The sequence below is a fragment of the Polyodon spathula genome, chromosome 1, assembly GCF_017654505.1.
Source record: "Polyodon spathula isolate WHYD16114869_AA chromosome 1, ASM1765450v1, whole genome shotgun sequence".
NCBI classification, from domain to species: Eukaryota; Metazoa; Chordata; class Actinopteri; order Acipenseriformes; family Polyodontidae; genus Polyodon; species Polyodon spathula.
In genome coordinates, this window is record NC_054534.1 from 69510109 (window position 1) to 69525153 (window position 15045).

At 38.0% G+C, this 15045-nt stretch overlaps 1 protein-coding gene across 9 annotated transcripts in view; it reads right to left on the reverse strand.

The window, feature by feature from the left end:
* Positions 1-15045, reverse strand: part of LOC121321725 (collagen alpha-1(XXV) chain) — a 201750-nt gene that overhangs the window by 47689 nt on the left and 139016 nt on the right. For 8 of the 9 annotated variants that reach the window (XM_041260863.1, XM_041260855.1, XM_041260871.1 and 5 more), the window contains 5 exons: positions 14263-14289; positions 5597-5641; positions 4272-4316; positions 3479-3505; positions 1822-1866 (listed from right to left, as the gene is read on the reverse strand). In XM_041260863.1, coding sequence (XP_041116797.1) covers positions 1822-1866; positions 3479-3505; positions 4272-4316; positions 5597-5641; positions 14263-14289 — 189 coding nt within the window. The remainder of the gene's footprint in view (positions 1-1821; positions 1867-3478; positions 3506-4271; positions 4317-5596; positions 5642-14262; positions 14290-15045) is intronic. The other variant, XM_041260834.1, reaches the window with a different exon arrangement.

Genomic DNA, 15045 nt, shown 5'->3' on the forward strand with positions numbered 1-15045 from the left:
TGTCAAAAATGCAGCAACATGCTCTGATGACTGCCTTGCTGATCGTTATGCTATATAACATTAGTCTGAGCCATGGGAAAACATGAGTCAACCATTAACACATTAATGCTATTAAACTTTGTTTTGTATTTATTTATTTTTTATAGGGCTCAACAAGGCCAATAAAACAAAAGCCTAGGTGTATGTAAATCAAATTAGACTATACTTCCAGACAAAACATTTTTGACTATGACTCACTGAGCTGCATTTAAATATATTTTTTTTTTACAAATTGTAATAAGGACATTTGTTTTTGATATATACAAATCTTATATAAGAAACAACTTAAGTCTACTTATGAGCACTAAATAAAACATCAGAGTATTAGCTTTCAGCTTTAGTAACTATACTACATGCATGTGCATGGTTTCAGATAATTTTTTGTATCTATTCCAATGTATTTAGTGATGTATAGGTGGCTAATGAATTATCCCTGGGGAAAATGCGACCATTATTTGTCATGTCTATAACTGCAGATTTGTATTAAAACGGATTATCCCTGCACTTCCTTCAATGATCACTGTTTAAACAGAAAACTGGCCATATGAATTCAAAAGTACTTGACTCATTTTATCTTAATTTCTCGTACAAGGGAATGAGTGAAGATCAGATTGTTCAAGAATCCCCCAAAGGGGCAGCCTGGAGTAATTCAATATATCAAGATGCAGTGTAAAAGTTTTTACACTAAGCCAAAGCAAGTACTGTATTCTCATCATAAATGGCTCTTCCAGTTGAATTAGTGCTGTCCATGTGAAATAAGCTTTATCTATTTCCACCCCAGAATATTTTTTAAAATAAAATACAATCAAATGTAATCTGAGCACTATTATAACATGCAGTGTAATTTTGTTTTATTCTTTTTTATTTTTATGTTGTGTGATTCAATGGTAAGAATCATTTTGTTGAAATATAAACTATACTTCAATATAAAATTACTTGAATAGTAATATCACATCCCTGAAGTGTCCCTAACTGCATAGCATTATTGAAAATGCTGGTGTGACAAATAAATAACCAAAATTATTTTGATAATGTACACAATATAAACATGCACATGTGGTTGAATTATAAATAGCTTTTATTATTCTGTTTTTTCATTTGATTTTTAAAGTTGGGTAAGTAAGAATTTACAGAGAAAATGAGTAGTGACAATTTTAGGGAAGTAACAAACTGAAGCGTACATTTTTTTTAGTTTTTTTTTTTCCTGGAAAGAAATATTTACTGGTAATCAAACCCAAATTTAAATAAAAATGATCGTCTGAAATCATCCGTAATGATGGTTGTAACAGTTCAATCATGTTCCCAGATTAGGAATGTGGAATAACCAAAATATGGATTAACATTCCAAACTACAGTTACTGTATATCTCGACAACCAGATTGTTATGCATTTATGTTAAGTTAACATAACATTGTTATGTTAATGGCAAAATACAGTCATTTTCTTTTTTAGCATTAAAAAAGGCTAAATGATAAATGGGTTCCATAAAATTTGAAAAATAAACGGCTATCAGGAAGAAATCGGTCCACAGTAGAGTGTAGGAATTAGAAACATATATTGAAATTCATCTAACCTGTTCCAGCTAGATTTTATATTTCATAAGCAGCACTTTTCATCAGCTAGTTTTTTTGTATTTTTTTTATCTTGTAGCCAGGTCACATGTTTTAGATTAAATCAAACAGCTCGCTGCAAGACTGCCAGCTTTTTAAGATGGCTTTAAAGAACAAAAAAGACTGCATCGCATGAAGACCCTTAAATTTATGATTGCTTTGAACATCTTACCTTTGCGCCCATGTCCCCTTTCTGGCCAGGCTCCCCAGTGTCGCCCTGAGGAAGGAAACAGGATTGCTTCTGTGAATCTGATGTTTTATTGCTGCAGATTTAAGGCGCATCATGCAGCTGCACACCTTTTCTCAGCAGTGAAATCAAAGCAAGTATTAAACAAAGTGTATAAAAAGTGGTTTCATATTTTACAAATAAGATATGACTCACTGTTATAGCTTCTGATTTCTAATACAATATACAATCAGAACTAGATGTATGTCAAGAGCAGATACATAACCCCATTGGCTTGAGGTTCCACAGAGTATAATTCAAATAACCTTAACTCTCCCTTACCCTCATCCAGTCTAGAGTCATTTTAATTATGTACAATGAACAAACCAAGCCCATGAGATCACATTTTTTTTTTTTGCCAATTGATTTTTACTCCGTTTTTCACCCAGTTTGAAATAGCTAATTATTTAGGCTCAGCGCACTGCTACCACCCCTGCACTGACTCAGGAGCGACGAAGATAAACGCACGCTGTCCTCTGAAGCGTGTGCGGTCAGCCGACCGCTTCTTTTCACTCTGCAGGCCCACCATGCAGCCACCTCAGAGCTAGGACAACGCAGCTCTGGGCAGCTTACAGGCAAGCCCGCATGCGCCCAGCCAGTCCACAGGGGTCGCTGGTGTGCGGTGAGCTGAGGCCACCCTGGTTGACCAAAGCCTTCTCCACCCTTGCGATGCGCAGCTAATTGTGTGCCGCTCCCTGGGAGCTCCCGTCCATGGTCAGCAGTGGAATAGCCTGGACTCGAACCAGCAACATCCAGGCTACAGGGCGCATCCTGAGCTCCACGCCACTTGGGAGCCCCTTCTTTTTTTTAAATGTATACCTTAAATAGCTCATTAATGCAAAGTCATTTTACAATACATTTAAATAATTTACAAAAAATGAATGATCCTGAATAGGCTCTTCTTTACTTATGTTGGACCAGGAATTCAACAATACAGAGTGACTTTTACGTAATCTTCAAGCATGACTGTCATGCCTTTGTGTGGAGTTCTCTGCAAAATGTCACTACAAGGTAGTGAGTTGAATGAATGTGAGCAGAATCTGGTAAGTTTAATTGCTCATTCGTTGCTCAATGGAATTTTCAAAGCAGACATGTAAGCAGCTACACATCCCAAGCAAAATGCAGCCTTTACGTGGCATAGCTCATAGATACATTGTGTTGCAGTGTGAGAGATGTCGTCTGGAAACTCTCTAATTTGAGGACAGAAACCAGTGCCCTCCCCCCAGTGATGATAGATTTTCGATCAGGGATACAGGCAGCAGTTCTGAATATTACATTCTATTGAGCAGTATGACAGCCACCGGTTTAGAGAAACAGCATTAGTCAAGTGTTAAGTGTTTAAAGTTTTACAATAATTTTGCCAAACTGTTTCATCATAGTCAAAAATATCAATATTTATGATAAATGTTAGCCATAGAGCCCTATTATTAAGCAAGTTCAGAAGCAAAAGACAGGGATAATATAATTTACAAAACAAGCAAACATCCAAATTCTGAATTTGAATGTAGACATGGTATTAAGAAATGTTTGATTTAAAAAAAAAAAAAAAAAAAATCACTACTTTAATATTATAGTTGCTTTAAAGACATTAAGCAGATCTTACCTTTTCACCCCATTCTCCTATTTCACCCTGTCAAACAAACAAAACAATGAGTATTAAAAAAGGCAGTGTGAAAAGTGAAAACATTCTGTTGATCCTGAAGAGATTCTATCTGTTGGATTAAAGTCTGGGTCTATTATATCAGGACCTCATGTTTTGAAATAACCCCTGAAAGCTTTTTTTGTTTGGTAATTTAAAATAAATAATTGCATATGCAGACACAATCTGACATACACTATCCAGCAAACCATATCCAACCCACTGGATTAACTCTTGATAACCCCTGACATACAGGGTCTTGCTGATGTTACAAAACATCATTCTTCCCTTAGCACGGCAGGAAATACAATAATTATAGCAGATTCACTATAATGAAAAAATAAATAAATGTTGACTCTCTTATTTTTAGTACAAACTTAAATTACACTGCACACTTTCTACATATTGGTGCACAGATTTCCACACAGTAGTCTGTCATTCCTTGTATGAGCCTCTTGGTCTAAATATTGTACACATTATGTTTTCAACTCACATGAAAGTGTTTAAATACCTGAGCAGAACAAAGCCTCCCAAGTGAAGAAATAATAACACACTTCACAGAGGTCATCATTGCTTAGCTTTATTCTACTGTTTATTACAGTAGAAACATTCACTCCTGTACTCGAGTGCTCACTGACAATTATCTCAAATTGTGTTGGATTTCAGTAACAGCAACACTGGCACAATTCAATTATTTTGCATTCTCCCCAAATATTAAAAGCATTAAGAACATGAGACAAGGAGAAGTGTGAATAACCTTGACTCCAGGTGTTCCATCTATCCCTGGCAAACCTGGTTCCCCCTAATAGGTAAGAAAGAATCAGAATATGTCAGCAATATGTATTGTGACCAACTCTCAGCCACTGATGCTGAGCTACTGGTGGTAGCCACTGAGACAACGTGTTCAGTTGTATTCCTTTTTTTTTTTTTTTTTGCAACCAACAACCACATTGGGTGTGTTTTGAATGAATAATGAGTCACGACTGCATTTATATTACAACACTAGGTAGATGTTGAAAGATGTGAAATAATTTCCATTCAAATTGAGGCAAGCAATTTGGGCCTCATCACAAACAAAAAGAGGCCAGAACTTGTTCACAGTAGACCACCACCAGTAACAGTTGAATAAGTCTTACGATAATATATAAAATAGGAAGCGTGAGCATTTTCCATACAATATAAAACAAATGCACAATAAGCCTGTTTTGCTAAACAAGAAACAGATTTGGCATGTCCTTGTACTACATATGATTTATAATAGGTTGTAAAGTACAGACAAAGCTATATAAAAATCTCTCCTTTGTACTTGGGTGAGAGAACCAGTCAGTTACACTTCACGATTCCCCCTCACCTAAGAAGACAGGGTCAACTGTGTGTATATATAATAACGCATAGTAAAAGATGAACCTTTGTTTAAAATGTGTTGGGTTAAAGTGGTTACTGGTTTTCATTAAATCCACATTTCAAATTGAAGTAAATAACTAACTCTAAAAGACCAGGATGTTAGGCACGTAGCTGGGAAAATGGAAACTTTAACCATGGTAGTAGAAAGGACAGTGATGTACAGTATATTGTTTTTAATTTAAAAGGGAATTGAACCACCTTTTTTTTTTTTCTTTAGCTCTAACGTTACTTTAATAAAGTTTATTAGTGTATGAAAAAAATGAAATAATGAACAACTGCTAGGGACTGCTAGGGATGTACTGAGAAAATCACAGACACCCTGCAAATTCATCATGAAGTTTATGAAAATATCATGAAAATAAATGTTTCTTGAAAAGTGCTATTAATATTGAAGTTTGACGGGTTCTGAGGTGATAGGTAACCGTAATTAAGAAACATTTCTGATTTGCTGACCAAATACAATCAGTACAGTAGTTTGGAAATTACATATTTCCTTTTGGTACAAATAATTTCCTGTTGGAAAAAAGCAAAATAAAGGCTAATCAGGCAGATGGATCATTGTGCTGGAGCCATGTCTACCAGGTGTTGTTAAATGCTTGAGAAATAACAGCTTCCAAGAACAAAAACTGAAAACCAAGAGCATGAAAAAAAGACCACTGCAGTAATATTCTACTGTACCTTGTGGCCGTCCGCACCTGCAATCCCAGGGGATCCAAGAGAGCCCTTTATAACACCGGAGTAGAATAAAATAGAGACATTATTATCCACAATTTCATACTGAATCATGAACCTGCGTAAATACCACTTGTAAAATGTTTATTTGTATTGCATCAGCTTATTTATTATGTATCACAAGTTACTTAGATGGGGTGGATTTACTGATAAACAGCCTCCCCAGTGATGGCTTTTCCTTTTTTCTGGGACTGGTGAAATGTGTGACTAAATATAAGGCCACTTGCTCTTAAATGTCAAAAACCAAGATATAACGCTGGGTAAAATGTCTCTTCATAAAGATGGCACCTCCAAAAGTGTCCATCCAACTTAGCTACTAACACAGGGATCTCCAACCCTGGTCTGAAGAGCTACTCTGGCTGCTGGTTTTCATTTCAACCAATCTCTGTTACTTAATTGAACCAATTATTGTATTAATTAGTCAAGATTATTATTAACAGGTGTTCCAGATCTTTAGCCTCTGATGATGTAAAGACACCTATAAAACCTGCTAGATAGGAGCTCTCCAGGACCAGGGTTGGAGACCCCTGCACTAACACCACTGTTGCAGCACAGCTACAAAGCAGACCAAACCCTGAGATTCCTTCATATCATCGATGGCTAATTTACAAATAGGTCTATTTAGATTAGTCTACATCGCAACTCCAGTGTCATTTGACATCTATGGTATGCTGACCCCCACACCCCAACAAATCTTACAACTGTGTATTTAAGGCTAACATTTCTTTACAGGCTTTGCTTTAAGAGTTTCTCAGCAGAGTCCCAGCTCTTCACCTTTCTATTTCTTTTCATTGTTATAATAACCTTGTCCAAATCTTTCAACTTCAGTGATCTTCATCATTTTAAGAACACCCTCTAATCCAATACATTTTGGCACATCTTACCGAACAAACTCTTCTCTGCACTGTAATGTAACCCCATTTCTAAATCTGGGTTAGTTGGCAGGAGCTGAATGAAATGAAGGAACTGGGAATGGTGCAAGCATTCTCCCAAATCAATGTTTGATGTTTTATTCCCTGATTTTAAAAACATTACTTGAAGCTGTGTCATGCTGCATACAAAACACATTTGGATAACACTTTGCACCCCCCTATGGGCCATAGTGTAGGTTTCTGAGCACATCTTATGGCAACTTTTCCTATCAAATTGCTGTACTTTGTGACTTAGTCCTGTGAATTTATGTCGATGCACTGTATAAGTCATATCTACATATAAGCTATAAAAAGGTGTTCTGAAGGTAGGTAAGCTAAAAGTGATAAACTTATTCGCCACTGCTGGATTTTCAGAGACATTTAAGGATAAAGTTATATTAACATTTGAGAAGAGGTAATAAAAGGAATGATGTATGTTACACTGGTGAACTTCAGTATCTACCAAAAATATTTCAACAAAACAGACGAAATATGTTGCTATCAATCCACTCACAGGAATAAGTCATTTTAGAACCAATCCGATTCAATTCCATTTCGGAATGCTTTTCAGGTGTACTATAATCAAATTCAATTCCACGTTCAATTAATCAACCGAAGTGTGCCAGCTGATAACTGAAATTGTTTTATTATTTTAGGAGATCTGGATGAATAGACACAGGAGGGGGAGATAAGGCTGATGCCATCCATCAAATGTCACCACACATTCATAAAATGGAAAACAAGTGACATTCATTTCAAATTCACTAGAACAGAAAAACAACTCAGAACTGTCATTTAACAGGTTATAAAGAGACTGCTTACATCTCTTCTTTTTCACAAAATGTGCAGAAACACGCCCACTCACACATGTATTTGTGACTATGCAGATCTGCTGTTCATGTCTCTGAGACCTGTGCTTTGCTAGCTGTTACAGAATGGGACAGCTTTTAAGTATACAGACTATACAGAATAATCCGTGACTCAGTTGGCAATAGAACAGAAGTATGGGTTGGTTAGACTTCAGGTCCAACCGCAGTCTGTAGATATACTAAATTATTTCAACAGCGATTGTAAACATGCCACTGCCATCGTTTTTGACAGACTTTACAACTTGTAGTAATTTACCACTTGTAAATCAATGAAATACATTTTGCAACTATTGGCATAAAATCATTTAACTATCAAAATGTATGTATTTGCAAGCTAGTTTGCAGTTCTTTATCCTTAGCATTTTATCGCTTTGTGTTACCACAAGTGTAATGAGCTAGATTGCATTAAACTGTTTCTCAGTAGAGTAGTTCACATATCAAACTACCCATACAATTCAGCCCACAGTGTGCTATTATCGGTTAACAAAAGCTAAAAATAGCAGGCATAGTTATTTTATTTTGTCACTGCCATTGTTAAACCATCTCAGTTACTGTACATCATGAATATTAGACGATGATAAAATGTACAAAAAAATTAATAAAAAGAACTATACATTCCTTTAACAAAACTGTTTGCTTTCCTCTCCCTACAAGGAAGATATAGTCACTACAGAACTGTACACACAACTTGTTTCAGTAAATAGATACATTCTGCATGTAGATGCACTCTCTTTAAGATTAGCAAATGACAGAAATGCAGAATTAGCAAGAACCACTGAGCACTATGGAATATGGTTAGTACTAGCACCATCTAATGATGTAGATATCCTTCTGCCTGGTGTTGATGGCTGAAGTGTAATGCTGGCTCCAGGAATCGGCCTATTTTGCCTCCCCAGCGCATCAGCACACACAACTGCTGCGATGCTTGCTCCGGGGATCAACCACAGCGCGGTCTCCCCAGCGCATCTGCATGACAACCGTATGGACTGAGCTAAATAGAGTACATCTCTGGGGTCTTCAAATGGGCACCTTCAATCTTCTGTGTTTCATTGACTAGCCCACGACATCTCAAGAGGGCTCGACAGTGATTCTGGAGTCCCAGCATCACCCCCATCCGTCCTCCACTCAATTCAGCCAAGCTTACTTACCGGTATTTCAGCATTGCTTTCTTTCTATTGTGCTTAGGATCACCAGTCAGAATCTTTCCTTCTCAACCACAGCCAGTTGCTGCTCCTTTATGCTGCTTCAGATAAGTTCTTCACTGTGCGACGCAACTCTTGACCACTGAACCCGACATCTCTGAGAAACTGGGTTGTAGAGCGTGCCACAAATCCTCGACAACCCACCTCCACCCTCGCTGTTCCGCTTCAGCAGCTAGTTGAGCATACCAAAGTTTCTTCCTCTCATAATCCTCATTCCACACTGTTAACTCTAACAGATGAAGGCACGGTGATCCAGACCACAAGACACGGTGATCCAGACCACAAGACAATGCCTGGTCGAAGGTTAGTGGTGGCAATCTCAGGTGGAAAAATAAGCCGTTGACCAACATCTGCCAGCATTTTCCAGTCTCTAGCAGCTTCCAGTTGTCCTGGGCGAGGCTTGGTTTTAACACCTTTTCTTGGTGGTTGCTCTCCTGTATGGAGGAATATTGCCTTTTGTGTGTAATGCTTTGATGGAACTGGTGGCAACTTATTGGTCATGTTACACTTGTCTTCCAATGCTAAGGCCAAACATCGCAGCACCTGGTCATAGCGTCAAGAAAACCGTCCTTGGCTAAGACTCACCTTACAACCTGTCAAAGTGTGCCTTAATGTTGCAGGTGATGAACACAAAGGACATGAGGGATCCTCACCCACCCAGAGGTTTAGGTTCTGTGGTGTTGGGAGAACATCATACGTTGATCTGATGAGGAAACTGATCGTGCTCTGTTCCACTGTCCATAGGTCTTGCCAGCCAATCTTGCGTTGTTCCACACTCTCATCCATTCTCCCTGCTTGGCCTGTGAAACGGCCTTTACACACCTCATCCTCTCCTCCACCTTGTTGACTACCAGCTTCCTCCGTTGAGCTGGTGTTGCCTTGTGCCATGTAGGAGGAACTGAACTGAGACCAAGACTCCCTCTTCCATGCTTAACTTGCCCTATAATATCACAGATTCGAAGGGCAGCCTTTGCATCTTCCATGGCTTTCTTTGCCACCCACTTCCAGTTTTTTAAAGCTTCGCTAACATTAATCCTAACCCTAACCCTTTTAAAGCTGATTAAAGCTTCCAACTTCTCAACTGTTGTCAATGAAACCTCGTACACAGTCAGTGGCCACAGCAGCCTTGGCAGTAGACCAAACTGAAAGCACCAGAGTTTCAGTTTGCCCGGTAAAGCACTGCTGTCTATGCTCTTTAACCCTTCCACTGCTTGTTGTCTAACTTCTTCCACACAAACTGTGTCCTTTAGTTCCGCGTTGTACCATCTCCCAAGACTTTTCAGTGGCTTCTCAGACACTGTTGGTATTGCCTCACCATTAATGTAGAACCTTTTATCTACTACTTTAACTTTAATTATAGAGTTGGTTTAGTTGGCTTTAATTGCATTCCTGCCCGTTCAATGTTATTGGTTAATTTCTCCAGTAACTGATTAGTGCAGGCTACTGTTGTAGTCATGGTTGTCATGTTATCGACGTATGCTTGAATTGGTGGTAGCCGCATTCCAGAAGCCAAGCGCTCTCCTTCCACTACCCATTTTGATGCCCTAATAATTACTTCCATTGCCATGGTAAAAGCCAGTGGAGAAATGGTGTATCCTGCTATTATTCCAACTTATAGGCATTGCTATGTAGTGCTGAATTCTGAAGTTGAAAAACAAAATTGCTAAATCTCCAAAGTAGGCTTTCACTAAATTTGTTATTGTCATCAGTACACTGGAAAAATCAAATGCTGCCCAAAGAAGTTCATGTGGCACTGAACCATATGCATTAACCAAATCCAGGAATGTCACATGGAGCTCCTTCCTCTTTTTTTTAGCTGATCGAATTTGTTGCCAGCTCACGCTGATGTGTTCTAAGCATCATGAGAAACCTGGAATGCCCGCTTTTTGTACTGAAGTGTTAATGAAGCAGTTCTTTGTAGGTAGGTAAGTTGACAATCTCTGAGCAATAATGCTGAAGAAAATCTTGCCCTTTACATTTAATAGGGAAATAGGGCAAAACTGGCTGATTCTTGTAGAATCTTTTTCTTTTGGTATAAAGACTCCACCTGCTTAGCACCATGCTCTTGGTACAACATGTTTTTCCATGCCAGTTTCATCAATTTCCACAGGATTCGCAGAACTCCAGAAACACTCTTGTATACTCTGTACAGAACTCCACTAGGCACAGTCCTCCATTTGGCATTCTGGTGGATTGATAGGTGGTATGTCTGAAGGAATTGACATAGGCTCCTGCCCTTTTTAATCTGTATGTGTTTCCTCCAAATATCTCTCCAGCTCAAATTTTGATAATTTTAGTGTGCCATTTTTCTTACTGGTGAATTTTTTACAAATTTGAATGGATCTTTAAAAAGTAGAATGATCTTCCGCTTTATCTGTCTCTCTATCATCTTGTGTGGTTGTGCTTTAATAATATTCTATTAAACAATTATGAAACAAATTATACAAAACAGAAGCAGCGTCACTTGTGACTACTGGGCTGATTTTTTATTTGTCACTGTCAAAAAACATTCGGAATTGGCGAGAGTGATGAGCAACAGCAAAAACACTGACTACATTACAATAAAATATACAATTTTCTTTTAATATAGCCCTTCATAACTAATTAAGCCACACAAATGCAGGCACTCAACTTTTGTTTTCCCCAAAGGCATTTGTTTAAAACAAAATTAAATATGTATATACAGTATATTATTGATATATGCATTCTTGGTATCATTAAAGGCCATGACATACAGCATTTTTATGTTATTGCCACATGACATCTGCCCATGACATGACATCCGTTATCTGCCCATGACAGGAATACCATATGTCATTGCTTTTCATGACTTACTGTATCTCTGTTTGGAGAACACACTTACACAAGCACACCTTTTTATAGCCTTGTCACATCATTTACTCCAAGTCCTAAGTTAAGCATGTGCAAGTAATGGATCGATTAGATGCTCACTTTAGTACATATCATTAAGCACAGGCGCATCTGGTCTGCATATGTAATCAGGAGCATCTTGGAGACCAACGAGATGCTGCATATTCCCTGGAGCTTGCTGCAGAGGTGTAATGTTTCCGTTACGAATCTGCACACGCACATTTTTCGAGATGCACTGTGCACTTCCATTTTGTACATGTTGCAATTTTGCACATGCACCAAACTTCATAATTGCGCATGCACAACTCTTAGTATACAGTATACTCAGAAAGCTGTAATTTTAGACATTGCTGAAAGTTACACACATGCAAATAGAAATTGAAAAACAACTTTGTATGTTTCATTAGCAACTTTATCTTAACATTCTTCTGTTGATAGTTTGTTTTTAAAGCCTTTGTTATTAATACCCTTGAGCCATGTCAACTGGTATTCATAAGACTCATGTAAGAGATAAACATGCCGTAACAAAACCTTTTTTTTTTTTTAAATAAATAAATTCCCTAACGTAACATTGAAAGACCGACAGTTGACCGCACAGAATTTCCAAAGCATTGCAATGCTATCACTCTTATTGTAGGCCTCACTTATATACGTCAGGTGGTTAAGAAGTCTGTAAGTAGTGTTGACAGGCATGGAAGGAAGTTGGTACTAAGGGAACCACGGAAACAGGAAGACACTGTTGGCTACCTCATTACTGCCAGCCAAACATCATTCAACAGCATTCCCTATTCATATGAGATTGATGGCTATGATTTTACATATGTGCAGTGAATATGAAATTCCATCCTGTCGTTGCGTGATATTCCTTATGTACAGTTTTTCATGCATTTGCCAACCTTTGGATAGGAGAACTGTAATGACTTTGTCTTAACCTGCAAGCTTCCAGACAAGAGAGATTGAAAACAGACTGCCAGTATTTCCTATGATGGGAAATCAGACATACATTGAATTATACAGAATTTCAAACTGTGTAAAGTCCAGACTAAAGTGAAGCAGTTGAAGGTGATCATAAGAACATAAGAACATAAGAACATAAGAACATAAGAAAGTTTACAAACGAGAGGAGGCCATTCGGCCCATCTTGCTTGTTTGGTTGTTAGTAGCTTATTGATCCCAAAATCTCATCAAGCAGCTTCTTGAAGGATCCCAGGGTGTCAGCTTCAACAACATTACTGGGGAGTTGATTCCAGACCCTCACAATTCTCTGTGTAAAAAAGTGTCTCCTATTTTCTGTTCTGAATGCCCCTTTTTCTAAACTCCATTTGTGAACCCTGGTCCTTGTTTCTTTTTTCAGGCTGAAAAAGTCCCTTGGGTCGACACTGTCAATACCTTTTAGAATTTTGAATGCTTGAATTAGGTCGCCACGTAGTCTTCTTTGTTCAAGACTGAACAGATTCAATTCTTTTAGCCTGTCTGCATATGACATGCCTTTTAAGCCCGGAATAATTCTGGTCGCTCTTCTTTGCACTCTTTCTAGAGCAGCAATATCTTTTTTATAGCGAGGTGACCAGAACTGAACACAATATTCAAGATGAGGTCTTACTAGTGCATTGTACAGTTTTAACATTACTTCCCTTGATTTAAATTCAACACTTTTCACAATGTATCCGAGCATCTTGTTAGCCTTTTTTATAGCTTCCCCACATTGTCTAGATGAAGACATTTCTGAGTCAACAAAAACTCCTAGGTCTTTTTCATAGATTCCTTCTCCAATTTCAATATCTCCCATATGATATTTATAATGTACATTTTTATTTCCTGCGTGCAGTACCTTACACTTTTCTCTATTAAATGTCATTTGCCATGTGTCTGCCCAGTTCTGAATCTTGTCTAGATCATTTTGAATGACCTTTGCTGCTGCAACAGTGTTTGCCACTCCTCCTACTTTTGTGTCGTCTGCAAATTTAACAAGTTTGCTTACTATACCAGAATCTAAATCATTAATGTAGATTAGGAATAGCAGAGGACCTAATACTGATCCCTGTGGTACACCGCTGGTTACCACACTCCATTCTGAGGTTTTTCCTCTAATCAGTACTTTCTGTTTTCTACATGTTAACCACTCCCTAATCCATGTACATGCGTTTCCTTGAATCCCAACTGCGTTCAGTTTGAGAATTAATCTTTTGTGCGGGACTTTGTCAAAAGCTTTCTGGAAATCTAAATAAACCATGTCATATGCTTTGCAATTATCCATTATCGATGTTGCATCCTCAAAAAAATCAAGCAAGTTAGTTAGGCACGATCTCCCTTTCCTAAAACCATGTTGACTGTCTCCCAGTACCCTGTTACCATATAGGTAATTTTCCATTTTGGATCTTATTATAGTTTCCATAAGTTTGCATATAATAGAAGTCAGGCTTACTGGTCTGTAGTTACCTGGTTCAGTTTTGTTTCCCTTTTTGTGGATCGGTATTACGTTTGCAATTTTCCAGTCTGTCGGTACCACCCCTGTGTCAAGAGACTGCTGCATGATCTTGGTTAGCGGTTTGTAAATTACTTCTTTCATTTCTTTGAGTACTACTGGGAGGATCTCATCCGGCCCAGGGGATTTGTTTATTTTAAGAGCTCCTAGTCCCTTTAACACTTCTGCCTCAGTTATGCTATGCTTATGATCAAGGGAAGCCGACTATCTTCACTTGTCCAAGCAGAGAATTGGGAACATGCAGCATCATTTTACAATTATTGTTTGACTGTACCTTTTGTCCCGGAGGTCCCTCAGGTCCCTGGAATTGAAAGATAATGTAATTTGCACAATTCTGAGGCCAATTTAGGCATAAGTGATCAATTAAAGCATTTGCTGTTTTTATGTGTACTCACATGGTGCTCAAATCCTGTAGAAGATTTTTGGATTAAACAAATAGCATAAAAGAACAATCAATCTTTTGTTTAGTGAAAAGAACAGCATTGTCAATGGGATCTATGTATTATTTTTAGTACTTGTGGAAAGATCCATCATACAATTACATCCTTTAAAAGAAGTGTTTTGGTGCAAGCACGCTGTCTGTTTATAAAGAACAGGAGAAATCTGTCATAGTCAGAAACACATACCTTTCTCTTTTGCAGCTGCATACAAGGTTAACGCAGGAGACAGACACACATTACTGCCGTATACATGCCCCATGAAGACAACCGTATGACTGTACTAGCAACTACTGAATAGTAATTAAATATGTCTGTATTAGGATACACTGCATACTATAACTGTGCTGAAAGAAATACATTGGGGGAGAGGTCTGCCAGCGCTTTATGAATGCAGTCGCCTATCTCTAATTTCCGTTTGGAGAAACATTTAATTCTGTCAATATTTGGGAATGAGGTAAGAATCATAACAGGGTGGGTGAAAGTGATCCAAAACTGTTCTTGCTGGAAAAGCCAGAAGTATAGGCCCACTGAGATACTGAATGCATTTCAGTCCCGTACTGGAAATTCTGCATGGCGCCAAAATATCTAGGAAAAAACTAACAAAACTCTCACCATGT